We start from the raw sequence: 18,322 nt of genomic DNA, 5'->3' as shown, positions 1-18,322 counted from the left end.
TTTAAAAATTCAATAATCATGATAATGGACTTTTTCACATGTTTGAGAATAACACAAATATGAAAAAGAAAATGCAGTAAATATCATACCCATCAATAAGACAGCAATTCAATAACACACAAAAACAAAACATATCCAAGGTCAACATACACAATCTATAACAATAATGAAAGGTCTACACAATATGTCAAGCTGAACATTGACTTGATTGTAAAAAGTGTGAATAAATTTAACAGAGATTCTCTTATGGTTGTGGCCTGTTATCTATTTCGTGCATGAAGTGATATTTCTTGTATCACCCTGTAAGGAATGTGATATGAAAAAATGATACAAAAATATGTGTTAATTTGATTGGCTTATACAGCATCATGAGACGATATTACGACATTTCCATAGGCTATTTGTTTAATAATTTAAGGTCATTGATATCTTTCAAAGGTTAATACCATGTAGATTTCGTCCATGGCAATGGACATATATGAAACCTATAGCTATCACTGATCTGTGATCAATATCAAATTGGCTGAAAGACAATTTATTTCAGTGTTTTTTTACAATTTGACCATTTCTATTTACTACTTAGTTGTGATACATTAATCATTTCAAACATTGTAAAAATTGTCATTTAATTTTCAAATTTAATACAAAAATAATTGTTTATTTAATTTTTCAGGGACCAATTTTTAGAGTGTGGTATAAAACTATAGATAAAGTATTTAGAGGTACAAAATATGCTCCTGTCAAAATGGTTATTGCTGATCAGGTAAAGATATACACAATTTAATAACATTATTTATATATTTATTGGATTATCTCCCTTGATAAATCTGAAAAGTGGATATGACAGAAGGAAGAAGGCATTAACAGTGCCACTGAACACAAAGTATTTAAAAAAATAAATCTGCGTTATTATGAATTTTATATACCTACGGGTAACTGAAAATAGTCCAGAGAAAACTTCTTTGGTTTGTAAACAGGCTTATTTCAATATAATGTAAATTCAGAAGTTTGTGTGTGCATTTATTATTGTCATTGTTGAAAAGTTTACAAAAATGTGAGATTAATTATTGTGATTTCACTAAACGCTGTTTACAATAATGTTTATTTAAAATACATTTTTGAAAAACCTGTTATTTAGCAATTTTTCAATAATAAAAACATCAGTGACAAAAATATTTTTTAAACAGTTTTTCAAGATTTGCTGTACACTATAAAGGGTTATTGCATGAATACTGGGGAATATTATCACTTATAGAATAGATATTGCTCTAGCAAGCTAGAAACAATATTCACCAATAATCAAGCAATTATCCTATTTTTAACATTGATCTTCAAAAGATGTCACTGATGATGAAAATGGACTATGAATTTTTTTTCGATCTTGAATATAGAAAGTGATGTTTGATAATCAAACATTGTCTTCCTTCTTTTCAATATCTCACTTGCTTAAAGCTTTTTTATATTATATACAATAGAGGTGTAATGATACACTACATATCTTTTTCGGTATTGTAGATTTAGAATTGTTGGCGTACGTTTTAATACATTGTATAGCAAATGTTGAACAATGGACAAAATTGAAGATTAATTATTGCAATTTCAGGAAATACTGCTAACATACAAACAATGTATCAAAATTTAAAATGTAAGTTTTTTTTTTTGCGAAACCTAAATCAATTTTGGCGATATAAATAGGAACATAGAAAAAATTTCTGCATTTACTGTTTATATTGTAATAAATCAGGAAAGATTTGAAACATACCACAGTCCACATTATGAAGAAAAATGTTCTCAATGGTTGCCATTTTGATATTTTTATCATTTGTATAAGGGGCCCTCTTCTATCAACAAAAATTAAAAAAAAGAATGAACATTTATTTTATTTTATTTGAACTTATTCTTTATGCATTTCCTGAAGTAAGAAAAAATTTATACCCAGCGATGTCTCTTTTGGATGTGAATACATATTTTTATATGGTTTGGACCTTGAATCAAACCATGAGGAAAATTTCTGTGATTCAGTATGTTTTGATAAATCGTTACTCCTCTAGTATACAGCATTCTTTACAATGTGTTTGAAAAGGGAGATAATTCATATATATTATAAAACATCCAGTTTAGAAGAAAATATTTGGGACTTATCTCATATAATTTGTATAGAATGCCTATAATGTTTGTATGACAAATGCTAGAACAGTAGTTTTAAATATTTATTTAGAATATTTAAGATGTATTATTATAATAATTATACTTGAAATTCTAATACCAAAAAAAAATTTTCAGCAATTTGTTTTTCATAATTTACCAACTTTGTTGTTGTTTTATAGTATAAAATATTTGAGTTTAACATATACACGAAAAATATTTGGTCAATAGTTAAAATCCATGATTTTTATTATTTGTTATGTTTAATGTTCCTGGTTTTTTTTAATAATTCTTCTGTTTATTAGATATTTTGAATTGAATAAAATAAATCGAGTTCGGTTATAAACTCTTAATCAATCAATTTTACCTCATCTTGCCTCCTTTATTCACAAAATTTAGAGCAAGGTCAAAGGGTATAAGTCAAGGTCACTTGATAGCATACTATTGCATGACTATTTTAAAAGTTTTAATGATTTTTGTTAATATTTCCAAATAGTTGAACATTTATGAGACAGAAATCCAAAAAACAAAATCAAATAAATTAAAAAGCTAAAGTGTGGTTTTTAATTTACTAATAAAAATATACCAGGTTTTAAAATAAAAACAACACCACTACTTATTTTCCAGCAATGCCAATCCAAGAGCAATTTCAGGCTACAACTCGGTTAGAGAACAGAGCTCTGTTATAATTGCAGGTATTGGTTGTGTTGAGAAATCACCATTAGTTATACATAGAGATAATAGTTTGGGTTTTAAAAGGGAGATAATCGAACTTACTTAGTAAACTATTGCAATATGTGGAATTTTTGTTCATTTCATTCACTATATAAGAAACCAGATAAAAATTTTCTGGTGAAATAAACTTGTTATTGATAATCAGAGTCATGTAGAATAAGTGGCCATATGAATTTACAACTACAAGTTGTGGAAAAATTAAGGTCCCTTGTAAAGTTGAAATTTCCCAAAAATTGTTCAGTTCATGGCTCTGCATTGTTTACTTTAGGTAAAAAAAATTAGAATTAAGTGGGAGACGGCAACTTTTCCGAAAAACAATTTTCTTGCTAAATATTAGGCATCAATAGACCACTTTCGAGTTCGTTGCATTTCCGTCAAAAGCTTAGGTTTTAGTGAACATCATTCGTGCGTTTAGGGGCATCGTCACTTCCTTCCCATGTTGAGCAAGCAGTAGAAAAAATATGATACTATATTGCACAAATTATTCGGCAAATAAAATTCTTATAATTGATAATCAGCACTGCTGTCATTAGGGAATTTTGATTAAGTACCTACAGAACAAACATTATTTATAGTTTTTTATCCTGCATAATGACGATCACATAGACGCTTGATGAACTTAAATAGTGCAGGGATACAGGCGATCCCCTCTATCTGGTATGTGACGTCTTAAAGGCGCGCATAATTGACGGAACTTTTCCGGTGAAGGACATAACTCCAAAGTGGTCTATTGAGGAAACACACTTTCAGGAACAACTTTTAAAGTTTTGTCTTATATAAGCGCTGTAACACATACTTTTTATATGTTTATTGCTAAATTCACAACAAAAGATGACATAAACATTTTTTTTAAAAGAAAATATGAGAAACTTGTAAAAATGCTCAAAAAAAGTTGATGAATTTCACTTATGTTGGCATGTTGTACAAAAATTCACTCAAGTTTTAAAATAAGATAGTCTCCTGACATGTATTTAATTTTGTATAATGCACATTTATCCCAATTATTAAATAAAACTGATTTGGCTAAATCACCACTGATATAAATGCCAGATTAAAGAATCTCAAAGGTAAAAAATTTCAATGCAATTACAAATATTTCCAATTTTGAACTTCTTTTTTCTACCAAAAAAAAGCACAGTAAATTATGTTTGATATTTTGAACATTGAACTTTACTCGATCTACAACATATCTGAAATCACTTAAATAACAATTTTACATTGGGAAATTATTGTATTAACTCCCCTTAATTGAAGATTTACTATGCTTAGATAATTTTCCTGTTATAGGATGGTACTACTAGTACACTTACAGATTTATCTGACTTGTTTTCATTCATGATAACTGCTTTTGAGTCTTCTTTTCAGCCATTTAAAAATTTGATATGAAAATATCATTTACTTTAACCTTTTTGAGTAGATTCTAAACTTGCATTGTTGGAAGTTCATTTATTTTCAAGGCTACCAATTTTTGGTGTATCGAGGAAAACTTTTTCATGGATATTTGATTTCATATTTTTTCCAAAGTCTGAATTAAAACTTTTAGGATATATGTACTTTGTTGAACATTTAACTTTGTGGATTACTTATACCCAGGAAATCAACGAAAATGATTATCCCATGAATTATAATGAATCCACAGTACTGTGAATCACATGAAGATTTTGTCACTACCTGTTTCATCAGACCATGAACATTCAGTGTTTTTTTTTGTTTTTTTTTTATAGGACATGTGTTTACAACAATGATAAAAAAAGTGAAAATCTTGAAAAATCCTAACTGATCATTTTCTTATTTTCACACTGAAGTCTGTCAAAATTTAATAGGATTCAACTGAGCACAGTATATCCAATCCTTATTAGAAACAGGTAATGGCAAAATATTTGGCGAGAGAAAAAAACTTTTACCATTACAGATTGGTAAATCTAACAAATTAAGGCTAGGTCTTATTTTTGTTGTAAACCAATTTCCAACTCATGACTTTAATGACATGCTTTTTTCTCTTGTCAAATATTTCAGGTCTACTATAAAGATTCATCTTTTGTTTAGTTTTTGCAGTAATATATTTAATTGTCTATTTTCTGCTTACAGGGATGTTTCGCTCCAGTGTTCTTGCCATTTTTTCTTGGAACTATGGGATTTTTGAGAGGAGAAACAGTTGATGAGTTCAAAAATCAAGTTAAAAAGGTAAAAATATTATTAATAGTCATTTTTTATGGTAGTGAAAGAAATCAAAACTGGATATATATAAGTATTATAGTTTCTCTAATTCTTTGCCAATTAATGCTTTCCTCGACTGGTTGATTATTTTTTTATAATCAACATGTTGTTCGTTTGATTTCAGATCTACATTGGTCAAATTCTATTATGTCTTGTATAGTATTTACAGATAATCCAATCTACACCATCTCCAATTTCCCTAAAAGTGTCTTTTTAGCATTCAATAAATCTCATATTCATCTTTTTCATATTTTTAACCAGATTTTCGAAGGAAAAATCGGTTATTAATTTAGGGATGTACGGCAGGCGGCTGCCAAACAGTGTCTGTTCATTAACATGAAAACTTTGAGTTGTAGACCTTTCAGTAGCCAAAAGTGATATTTATTATATGATTGAGTTATTTCCCTTTGAACAGAAATGGTGTAATTAATAAATTTATGTATAGATAGTCTATCAATGATTGTATCTGTTCAATTGATTTTAGTCAGGAGTTGTCAAAAATTTCTTTATAACTATTTTTTTAAGTCATGTGTGTTTTGAAGGTAGATGTCACAGTTGTTATGTGGTATTTTATTTTTGTTGTGTGTGTTAATGTTTAATTTTTACTGATCCTGTTTGGGGGTCCAGATTTGCAAATATCATTTTCATTAGATAGTAATCTATTTTTATTAAAGGATAAATTTCATTACATTACATTGTGTAGATAAAGTTGTTGACATTGATAGATAAGTTGCAGATCTATATTAGTTTGTGACAAATGAAAGAAAAAATATTGGGAACTATTAAATATATATATAAAGTTTGATTACACCAAGTGTTTTTAAATAATTTTCACCTGTTATCAGATAAGAAAGCATGTGGTAAATATCAATCATACAATTATAATTGGAGTGACAGATTTATTTGAAATTTTCTGTTTCCTAAGTGTTGATGATGATAAGCTCTGTAGGACGGTATTAATATAGTTTGAAATTTACTGTTCATTATTAGACATTTTGAAGATAATTACAGATAAGTTTTATAGATTTTTAAAAGACATTGTATTAATGATAAATGACATTTTGGATTTTTTTTTCTTTTCTTTGGTAAATTGTTTGAAGAATTTTGTGGTAGGTTTGTTTGTTATTCTGTATAAACTAATTTTCTGAATGCAACATATATATATTTTTTTTGATGAAGGGAACTCCTTTAAAAACTAAGCTTATATTGTCAATTAATAAACATATATTTAGATTTCTGATTTTGGGCCCAGTTTTCAAGTTAGTCCAAATCGGTTTCCAAAATTAAACTGTGTTTGATTTCAACATAAATTGAATATATAAAGGGTTCTTTGAAATGCTGAATCTAAACCTATATTTATTTGCATTATTAATTAGATAATACCACATTGAGGTCCAAATGGTCCTAAATTAAACTTTTGTTTGATTTCATCAAAAATTGAATTCTTGGGGTTCTTTGATATGCTGATTCTAACAATGTACTTAGATTTTGGATATTGGACCATAAAAGGTAAATGTCCGATTTCAAATTTTTCAGTTCTTTGACCACATTCATTTTGTGTAACAAACCTATGCTGTGTCAAATATTCAATCACAATCCAAATTCAGAGCTGTTTTAAGCTTAAATGTTGTGTCCATACTTGCTCAACTGTTCAGGGTTTGACCTCTGCAGGAAAATCTGGTTTGCTGTCACTCTGACAGCCTCTTGTTATAGTTTTGGTTTCATATTTTCAGCTGTCAGTTTTTTTTCTCGAAAAAACTTTGCAAGAGTTAGTTGGTGTTGCTCAGTCTTTGGTTTTTATGTTGTGTTTTGTGTACTGTTGTTTGTTTGTTTTTTTTTTCTTTTTTAGCTATGGCATTGTCAGTTTATTTTTGACCTGTGAGTTTGAATGTCCCTTTGGTATCCTTTGCCTCTCTTTTTCTTTAGCTGTTGTTCCACTTTAATTCACAGGGCTCAGGAATTATATTTTTAACGAAATTTGCTCTCTTTCCAATGAAACACTGGGATTAATTTAAATTTCCTGGAATAATCTTGGATTAATACTGAAGCGAATGTCGTATATTTTTTAACAAGAGAAACCCTTTCCTTCCCTAACTGGAGAGCATGATTATTACTAGAACATTGTCTCCTCCGGGACTCTAACCCAGGACTTAGGTATTACACATGTTACAAGCCAGTGCTCTATCGGACTAAGCTAAAGAAGGAAGAGACCATATGATTTGCTAATAAGAATCATGTCCTCTTTATATACATTTTCTTAACTTCTTTTATGTCATTTATGTTCAACATGTTCAAGGGTTTGAAAATTAATGATATTAAAAATTGTTATCATTATCTCTCGGATAGTTATTCTTAAATAGCTAGGTATAATTTGATTGGTTCATCAAAGAATGTGTCAACAACAGAATTCAGGGGTTCAAATTAGTGTGGGTCCGAGGTCCGGGACCTGTCTTTTCTAGGAGAGGACTTTTCATTTATAAATTACAAAAGTCAAGGACCTACCATTCTTTACACTGATGCTTTATACACAACCGTTGATTTCTTATGCAGGACCTTTCACTTAAAATTTCAAATGGTCCTGGACCTTTCATTATTTAAAGCAAATTTGAACCCCTGGAATTATCCTCTGATTGGTCAATTTTATACCATGCCTATAGTTAGAAAGGGAAAATACTAAAACAGAATTTGTTCATATTGTCAGGTTGATTGATATGATGATTTGTCTAATTAAAAGAGTATAATTTAACATTTGGTGTTAATTATCTTTAACTTTTCATTTTACTTTAATATAAAAATAAGGAGATGTGGTATGATTGCCAATGAGACAACTATCCACCAAAGTTCAAATGAAGTGGCAGTAAGCAATTATAGGCAATCATACAGCCTTCAACAATGAGAAAAACCCATACTTGCAAAATTTACAAGTACACTGCTGCTTTTATTGTCAGATGATGACTTTCACTTGTCCCTGGCAATCAGACAGCCATTAATGCATGTTTTCTAAATTCATTGCCAATTAAAAATTGTTTGAATGCATTTCTCACCAATTAGATGATTATTGTCTATTTAAATCCGAAATGTTGTACTTAAATGCAAATGTTCTTATATTCAAGTTAAATTACAACAAAATGGTAGTCTAGGATGTTTTAAAGAGGTACATGACATTTCACGGAGATAATACTTATGATTCACCCAAATGATTAAAACAGGGCAATTAGGTTGCACATACTATGATTTTCAAAGGAGACAACATACATATTTTCATCCTGCAATCCACTATTTTACAACTGTAAAGTTTGATATTTTCAAAAGTTGTTCAAATCTTTTCACCATTTCAATTCATAAACTTTAACACTGCACTCATGTATAGTAAGAGGCTGTATTATTGCTGTCTATGATAATAGTAACATGGATATTAAAGTCTTCTTTTCTGAACTGATTTTAATTGTGCTTTATATCTTTTGTTTTCAAAAGTAATCTTTAATATCAGAACCCAGCCAGCTCCTATGGTTTCTTAGTTTTGAGCACTTTTAACATAAACATAGCAATAACTTGAAATATTGTGCTAATATTTTTGTTATAATGCACAATTTTGTCTATTTCAGGATTTTATACCAGTAATGAAAGCAAATTATAAGGTGAGTTGATATTGTAGATACTTGATTTCAAGGTTATATCAATGTCAATAAAACACTAGGGTGTGATTCATGATCCTAGTTATAATCAATGGTCCTAGTCTGTGATCCATGATCCTAGTGTATAATCAAGGGTTCTAGTCTGTGATTCATGATCCTAGTTTATAATCAATGGTCCTAGTCTGTGATCCATGATCCTAGTTTGTGATCCATGATCCTAGTTTATAATCAATGGTCCTAGTCTGTGATCCATGATCCTAGTTTGTGATCCATGATCCTAGTTTATAATCAATGGTCCTAGTCTGTGATCCATGATCCTAGTTTATAATCAATGGTCCTAGTCTGTGATCCATGATCCTAGTTTGTGATCCATGATCCTAGTTTGTGATCCATGATCCTAGTTTGTGATCCATGATCCTAGTTTTTGATCCATGATCTTAGTTTATAATCAATGGTCCTAGTGTGTGATTCATGACCTTAGTTTATAATCAATGGTCCTAGTTTGTGATCCATGATCTTAGTTTATAATCAATGGTCCTAGTCTGTGATCCATGATCCTAGTTTATAATCAATGGTCCTAGTCTGTGATCCATGATCCTAGTTTATAATCAAGGGTCCTAGTCTGTGATCCATGATCCTAGTTTGTAATCCATGATCTTAGTTTGTGATCCATGATCTTAGTATGTGATCCATGATCTTAGTATGTGATCCATGTTTTAGTGTGTTCTATGATCCTAGTATGTGATTCATGATTGAGTGTTTGTTCCATGATCCTAAAGTGTGATCCATGATCCTTGTGTGTGATCCATGATCCTAGTGTGTGATCCATGATCCTAGTATGTGATTCATGATTCAGTGTGTGATCCATAATCCAATAAAAAAAAATCCAATCTATCTTTCTCTTAGTGTTTAGTGACCATGCATCTAGAGATGATTTTTCACAACCAAACTTATCAGTATAAAGAATTGTCTGACAGATATGTTTAATTTGATTGAATAAAGTGTATACAGACAGAATTTGTTGATGGAAAAAGAAGGCAGAAATTGGCATACCTGGAGGTCAAATTACAGTCAAATATAAAACCACGGAAAGGAAAAAGGGTATAAATATCATGCCTGAGGTTTGAAATCATCCTTTCCAAGAGAATAACAGTGAAGTAGAGTGAAAGTAGATGATTGAAAGTGCTAACAATCTGATTTGCAACCTTGTCAAGTGATATCTATTGAATATAAAAATAGGTATTTATGAGAGAATCACCCGCAATCATTGAACATTCACCCTTCCTGATATTGAGGGAATAAGTGAAAGATAATTGGATTTTTTTTTAAGATTAAGGATGATTCACTTAAAATTATGGCGGACACAGATCAGGTGATCAAAACAAACTAATGTGAACATTTTGATATTAATTACTATAAATCAAACTGTTTTATATCAAAACATTTGTAAAGATTGAGAATAAACTGTGAATATGTAATTAAAAGTTATGTCCCTTTGACCAACTGTTATATTTTTCAGGTGTGGCCAGCGGTTCAGATTTGTAACTTTATGTTTGTGCCTTTACAACACAGGTAAGCATATTAAGGCCACATCAATTTGATTTTAAGGTTAGGTATAAACATTTTATTTTTCAATTTACACTATTAAAACTTTCCAAGAATTTTAAAAGAAATTTTTAAAAAATTTGATATATATGAAATTGCAGATGTATATCCAAGTTTAGGAGAAGTAAGAGAATATGAAAATGTATTTAAAGACTCCATGATTTTAAACAATGCACATGTAGACACACTTACGTCCATTGACTATGTGGTGGTTATAAGAGTAAAAATTACTGTGGCAAACAACTGGATCTCACTTTAACATTGAATGGATCTGTTAAATATTTATACGTCGAATGAATATGAAAAAGTTAGTTAGATAAAAAAAAAAGATAATGATACTAGCTACAGATATTATAACTAATAATTATTTCTTAGTATTTAGATTTTTCAAGAGACAATACACAAAATAAAAAAATTAAAGGAAAATTCCTTGTTTTGAGATATATAATTGTTTGGGTGGGAACAAAATTTCTAAGGATTTCTCATACAGTATTTATGGTGTGAAGTCAATGTAAAAATTTAAGAAAATGTCCAGATGGAAAAAACACGAATTACAAAAAAGGAAGTCTTAGCTGAATTACAAGAACTACGAAAAAGCTCAAGAATGATTTACAAGAATTACAAAAAATAAGTGTAGACTGATTCACAAGAATTACCATAAAAGTCTTGGCTAAATTGCAAGAATTACAAAAAAACTAGACTGAAAAACATGTACAAGAAGTACAAAATAAGTCTAACCAAATTACAAAAGTTACCAAAAAAAGTCTAGACTGAATTACGAGGATTACAAAAAAAGTCTTGGCTGAATTAAAAAAAAGTCTGAACTAAACAACAAGAATTAACATAAAAGTCTCGGCTGGATTACAAAAATTACAAAAAAAGGTTAAGACTGAATAACAAGAAATGCAAAAACAGTCTTGACTGAAAACCTAGACTGATGTACAAGAATTACAAAAAAAATTGAACCAAATTACAAAATTTACAAAATAAAAGTCTAGACTAAATTACAAAAATTACAAAAAAAGTTCATACTGAATTACAAGAAGTAAATAGTTCGCCAAAGGTGTATGTAGTTTGTAGCTTTCAAAATTTCAAAAACAAATATATGGTTAGTGGATACATTTTTATAATGCATTTCTAAGGAAAACTGTTTGGGAGTTACAGAACACGAGTAACCATTTAGAAATATGAATTGCAAATGTTTGAAAGTAAGTCTGCTAAGATTTCGGAATTCTGAATACTGTAAATTCAGAAATTATTGCGTGCATTTATTATTGCGATTTTGTCATTTTAGACTAAAATGCGATTTTAATTTTTGCGATATTGAGAAAAATCCTGTTTACTTCATGTAAAAAATTTCAACATTATTGCAATTATAACCCTGTCGCATTTTTATACGCCCGTCAAATTTTTGACAGGACGTATTATGTTATACAAATGTCCGGCGTCCGTCCGTCTGTCTGTCTGTCTGTCCGTCTGTCTGTCCGGCGTCAACATGTCGCACCATAACTTGAGAATGACTTATCCAAATTTCATGAAAATTAACATAGTTGTTTCTTATGATGGTCAAAAGATCTGTATACTTTTTGGTGAAAATAAGATTAAAACTTTTTGAGTTACGGGACTTAGTAACTAATACAGATGTGTGTTTTTTTTCACATGTCGCGCCGTATCTCAAAAACAATTTATGATTATTGCTTAAAACTTTACACACTTCTTAGTTATATTAATCTTGAGATCTGTATACTTTTTGGTGATGATTCAAAATTTTATTTTAGAGATATTGAGTATTTTGTTAAAAAAGGGGGAGGGGTTTTTCACGTGTCGCGCCGTATCTCAAAAACAGTTTATGATTATTGCTTAAAACTTTACACACTTCTTAGTTATATTAACTTTAAGATCTGTATACTTTTTGGTGATGATTCAAAATTTTATTTTAGAGATATTGAGTATTTTGTTAAAAAAGGGGGAGGGGTTTTTCACGTGTCGCGCCGTATCTCAAAAACAGTTTATGATTATTGCTTAAAACTTTACACACTTCTTAGTTATATTAACTTTAAGATCTGTATACTTTTTGGTGATGATTCAAAATTTTATTTTTGAGTTATTGAGTATTTTGTAAAAAAAGGGGGAGGGGTTTTTCACATGTCGCGCCGTATCTCTAAAACGATTTATGATTATTGCTTAAAATTTTACACACTTCTTAGTTATATTAATCTAAAGATCTGTATACTTTTTGGTTTTGATTCAAAATTTTATTTTTGAGATATTGATTTTTTTTTTTTTTAAAAGGGGGGGTTTTCACATGTCGCGCCGTATCTCAAAAACAATTTATGATTATTGCTTAAAATTTTACACACTTCTTAGTTATATTAATCTTAAGATCTGTATACTTTTTGGTTTTGATTCAAAATTTTATTTTAGAGATATTTAGTTTTTTGTAAAAAAAAAGAGGGGTTTTCGCATGTCACGCCATATGTCAGAAACTATTTATGCTATACACACACAAGACGAAGGGCGTATCATGCGCTCATGGCGCAGCTGTTTATTCACAAATAATAAAAACATTGCAATAATTTCTGAGTTTACAGTATATGTTTTAGAATTATTGTTCTCTAATTGTGTTTTTAAGTTTTATATCATGTCCAGCTTAGAATTTAAGAATTATTCTATTTCAGGGTTTTAGCAGTGAATGTAGTATCAATATTTTGGAATACTTATTTAGCTTGGTTTGCAGAGACCAAAAATAAGGACAATCTTAATTTGATTGAACAAGAACTTATACTACACGAAGCAGTTCATGAATCACACGAAACTCAAACAAGCAAGTCCACTTCATCAACAACTGTAAATGAAAATGTAATTAGCTGAAACTGGAAACAAGTCCATGTCCTTTTCAAGTCAATGAAAGTGTTTTTAGCTGAAACTGGAAACAAGTCCATGTCCTCTTCAATAACTGTCAATGAAAGTGTTTTTAGCTGAAACTTGAAGCAAGTTCATGTCCTCTTCAATAACTGTCAATGAAAGTGTTGTTAGCTGAAAGAATAAGCCAGTCTGTAAACTACTATTACGCCATGTGATAGGTCCACATTGATACCCAGTGATTTTATGATTTATGTTCTGTTCTGGATGATGGTGCATAAAATTCTGTGCAATTTACTGTTTAAATTGTGAGAGTTACTGTCAAACTTCTTTTATTCATAGATTTGTGGCACGAATTTTTATACGCCTGTCAATTTTTGACGGGACGTATTATGGTATACAAATGTCTGGTGTCCGTCCGTCTGTCTGTCTGTCCGGCGTAAACATGTCGCACCGTAACTTCAGAATGACTTATCCAAATTTCATGAAAATTAACATAGTTGTTTCTTATGATGGTCAAACAATCTGTATACTTTTTGGTGAAAATAAGATTAAAACTTTTTGAGTTACGGGACTTAGTAACTAAAACAGGTGTGTGTTTTTTTTCACATGTCGCGCCGTATCTCAAAAATAATTTATGATTATTGCTTAAAACTTTACACACTTCTTAGTTATATTAATCTTAAGATCTGTATACTTTTTGGTGAGGATTCAAAATTTTATTTTAGAGATATTGAGTATTTTGTTAAAAAAGGGGGAGGGGTTTTTCACATGTCGCGCCGTATCTCAAAAACAGTGTAGGATTATTGCTTAAAACTTTACAGACTTCTTAGTTATATTAACCTTAAGATCTGTATACTTTTTGGTGATGATTCAAAATTTATTTTTGAGTTATTGAGTATTTTGTAAAAAAAGGGGGAGTGGTTTTTTCACATGTCGCGCCGTATCTCAAAAACGATTTATGATTATTGCTTAAAATTTTACACACTTCTTAGTTATATTAATCTTAAGATCTGTATACTTTTTGGTGATGATTCAAAATTTTATTTTAGAGATATTGAGTATTTTGTTAAAAAAGGGGGAGGGGTTTTTCACATGTCGCGCCGTATCTCAAAAACAGTGTAGGATTATTGCTTAAAACTTTACAGACTTCTTAGTTATATTAACCTTAAGATCTGTATACTTTTTGGTGATGATTCAAAATTTATTTTTGAGTTATTGAGTATTTTGTAAAAAAAGGGGGAGTGGTTTTTTCACATGTCGCGCCGTATCTCAAAAACGATTTATGATTATTGCTTAAAATTTTACACACTTCTTAGTTATATTAATCTTAAGATCTGTATACTTTTTGGTGATGATTCAAAATTTTATTTTAGAGATATTGAGTATTTTGTTAAAAAAGGGGGAGGGGTTTTTCACATGTCGCGCCGTATCTCAAAAACAGTGTAGGATTATTGCTTAAAACTTTAGACTTCTTAGTTATATTAACCTTAAGATCTGTATACTTTTTGGTGATGATTCAAAATTTATTTTTGAGTTATTGAGTATTTTGTAAAAAAAGGGGGAGTGGTTTTTTCACATGTCGCGCCGTATCTCAAAAAATGATTTATGATTATTGCTTAAAATTTTACACACTTCTTAGTTACATTAATCTAAAGATATGTATACTTTTTGGTTTTGATTCAAAATTTTATTTTTGAGATATTGATTTTTTTTTTTAAAAGGGGGGTTTTCACATGTCGCGCTGTATCTCAAAAACGATTTATGATTATTGCTTAAAATTTTACACACTTCTTAGTTATATTAATCTAAAGATCTGTATACTTTTTGGTTTTGATTCAAAATTTTATTTTAGAGATATTAAGTTTTTTGTAAAAAAAAAGGGGGGTTTTCGCATGTCACGCCGTATGTCAGAAACTATTTATGCTTATTGCATAAAAATTCACACACAAGACGACAGGCGTATCATGCGCTCATGGCGCAGCTGTTTATTATTGATGCATGTGACATTTTGTTGCAAAAGCTAGACATAGCGATCCTACATTCTGTTGCCTGTGTCAGCATCGTCATCATTTAGGTTCAGTCTGTGGTTAAAGCTTTAATTTAAATAAATAACTTTGTCAAACATTCCTGTAATTTTATGAAACTTGTACAGAAGCTCTTTTATGATCATAAGAAAGTATCCAAAGCAAAATTTAAAAAATACTTTTTATTTTTTCTTATTTAACAGATAAAGGGCTTATTTTTTTTTTTGTAGTTATCATTTTCAGTATCGCTTTTCTACCTCAGGAATAGATTACCTTAGCTGTATTTGGCAAAACGTTTAGGAATTTTTGGTCCTCAATGCTCTTCAACTTCATACTTTATTTGGCCTTTTTAATATTTTTTGATTCGAGCGTCACTGATGAGTCTTTTGTAGACGAAACGCGCGTCTGGCGCAAATACAAAATTGCAATCCTAGTATCTATGATGAGTTTATTTAGAAACAGTGTAGGGTTAAAGTTTTTTTTAGAAATCAAAAATTTGTCAAACCTTCAGAGAATTGTAGACAACTATGAGACAGGCTTTTATGTGGTGATTAACATATAACATCTGAATCAAACTTTTGAAATTTTTTTTAATTTCTTTTGCAGTATTTTAATGAATGAGGGACTTAGTTTTTTGCAGTGAACTTTAACATGCATCTGAGTAAACAGCTTAATTTATGAAATGTTATCCATATTGGATAAAAAGTAAAAATCCTAGGTACCGTGAAAGCTATCAGAGATCTGATGAATGACAAAGTCAAACTCCCAAACACATTTTTTGCTGTTGAGGAAAAAGTATGAATTTGCCCAAGATACATTAACTTAAGGTCAACATGGTCAATAAATTCTAAGAAAGAATGAGAAGGTTGTTGTTTTTAAGACGCACTGATTGTTAATTATCACTTGCCATATTTATCTGATTGTTGATTTAAATTGTTGGTGTCCAATATATTTTAAGAAATCCATATGACCCAGAAAGTTATGTTATAGAAATCCAGGCCTATGCCATAAGGATTGTTATCAGTTTAACAGGTTTTTTTTTAACAGAAAACATGCTAGGGTTCAGCCTATACGAAGATCCAACTTCAAACCACCATTCGTAGTACTGAAGAATTCGTTTATGGGTTCTGCAGCTGAATGAAAAAGAAAACATATAACCCATGTGTTATATTACAGGCATTCTTTTTATGAAGTGTCATATTATTATTTTGTAAGTTCCAACTAATTTGATTGGATCAGAAAGTGTCACATGTTCAACTGTATTTTCAAATATAGACTGAAAATGGCAGATAGAAAAGTGATATTTCACAGTTATTTTTGAACTATTTAAAAATAGAAATCTCAAAGATCAATACTTTGTGGCAATCATAACAGCCAATAAAATGAATTTCTACTCTATTTCTGGCAGATTGACAATTATGATATAACAATTGTAGCCTTTGTGTGAGGTGGATATGAAGATATACTGACCTTAAGAAATATATCTATCTCATTCTTACTCCACAGTAGATATACTTCTTTCAGGTCGATATATCCTCTTATCAACCTCGTACATAGGCTATAATTAAATATTATTCCATATTGGTATTATTTAAGTAGGTTTCTCTTACTATATGAATTGGTTTTGAATAACCTGGAGAAAAGTGATATTCACCATGCTAAACGTCACAAGGATTTACATGTACCGTTATGGTAAAATGTTTGATGTACAATTGGTTTTGGAAAATATTTGTCATTCAATATATTGTTTTCTCTCGGAATATGGAATAAAACAATTACTGTCTTTTGATTCAGTAAATAATTGGTTTAATTGACTTTTGAAAAACTGATATTCACCTCGGCTGTCAGCCTCAGTGAATATTAGTTTTTCAAAAGTTAGTAAAACTGCAGATTCACCTCACCAAAAGACAGTAATTGTATAATATTTATTTAAAAATGAATTGTAAAATTCTACAGTATTTAACCCAACACATATGTTTTGATGAGGTTAGAACTCCTGTTTTTATCCCGTATTTATTAGGAAAAATTGATTTATATAACATGGAATGTTAGTATTGTTACATTAAATTACAATGATGGTATTTTTAATCAAACATGAAATATTTATCATGGGAGATAACTCTAAATGTCTTCAACCATAGTATCAGTGATATTAATTTTGTTGCTCATTATTTTTATATGTTAATGTTGTAATTGAAGATAGACCAATGTTTGGCCTTTATTTCAATAAAACTACCGGTACTTACTTACTTACTTAAATTACTTGTAATTAAATGTATCATTTTATCACAATACTACAAACAATTATGACAGATTATATTCAATAAACTGGAATTTTACGCGACTGTCATACAAGTGAGAGGTTTAGCTAGCTATAAAACAAGGTTTGATCCACCATTTTCTACATAAGGAAATGCCTGTACCAAGTCAGGAATATGACAGTTGTTTTCCATTCGTTTGATGTGTTTGAGCTTTTGATTTTGCTATTTGATAAGGGACTTTCTGTTTTGAATTTTCCTTGGAGTTTCGGTATTTTTGTTATTTTACTTTTCATTCATGTTAGTAAACCCAGTTTGTCTCACAATAATGATGTCGTAAGATTGTCTGATTTGATTCTTGTTGTTTTCATGATGTTCCCAAGAGGACAATTATATGGAGTTATAACTTATACCCTTGTATTTCTGTAACTGTAAAAATTGTTAAGTATGACATTCACTTAATATAAAAATAAGAAGATGTGGTATGATTGCCAATGAGACAACTCTCCACCAGAGACCATATGATGTAGAAGTTGACAACTAGAGTTCACCGTACAGCCTTCAACAATGAGTAAACCCATACCGCATAGTAAGCTATTAAAGGCCCTGAAACGAGAAAACCAATAGCCTGATTTATGTACAAAACAATAATGGAAAAACAGATATGATATACAGCCTCTAACTACACCCACTGAATTACAGGACCCTGACTTTGGACAGACACATACAGCATCTAACTACACCCACTGAATTACAGGACCCTGAAAGTGGTGGGGTTAACATGTTTTCAGACGTCCCACCCTCCACCATTACCTAGGACAGTGGTGTAACAGCACAA

At 30.0% G+C, this 18,322-nt stretch overlaps 1 protein-coding gene across 2 annotated transcripts in view; it reads left to right on the top strand.

The window, feature by feature from the left end:
• LOC127732198 (protein Mpv17-like) overlaps positions 1-13,540 on the top strand; it is a 29,689-nt gene extending 16,149 nt beyond the window's left edge. For both annotated transcript variants that reach the window (XM_052241272.1, XM_052241273.1), the window contains exons 3-7: positions 674-763; positions 4,969-5,064; positions 8,703-8,735; positions 10,252-10,304; positions 13,016-13,540. In XM_052241272.1, the coding sequence (XP_052097232.1) occupies positions 674-763; positions 4,969-5,064; positions 8,703-8,735; positions 10,252-10,304; positions 13,016-13,208 (465 nt within the window). In that variant the 3' untranslated portion in view covers positions 13,209-13,540. The remainder of the gene's footprint in view (positions 1-673; positions 764-4,968; positions 5,065-8,702; positions 8,736-10,251; positions 10,305-13,015) is intronic.
• Positions 13,541-18,322: the final 4,782 nt, after the last annotated feature.

Source organism: Mytilus californianus, unplaced genomic scaffold, assembly GCF_021869535.1.
Source record: "Mytilus californianus isolate M0D057914Y unplaced genomic scaffold, xbMytCali1.0.p SCAF_22, whole genome shotgun sequence".
NCBI classification, from domain to species: domain Eukaryota; kingdom Metazoa; phylum Mollusca; class Bivalvia; order Mytilida; family Mytilidae; genus Mytilus; species Mytilus californianus.
This window is presented reverse-complemented; position numbering and strand designations above follow the sequence as displayed.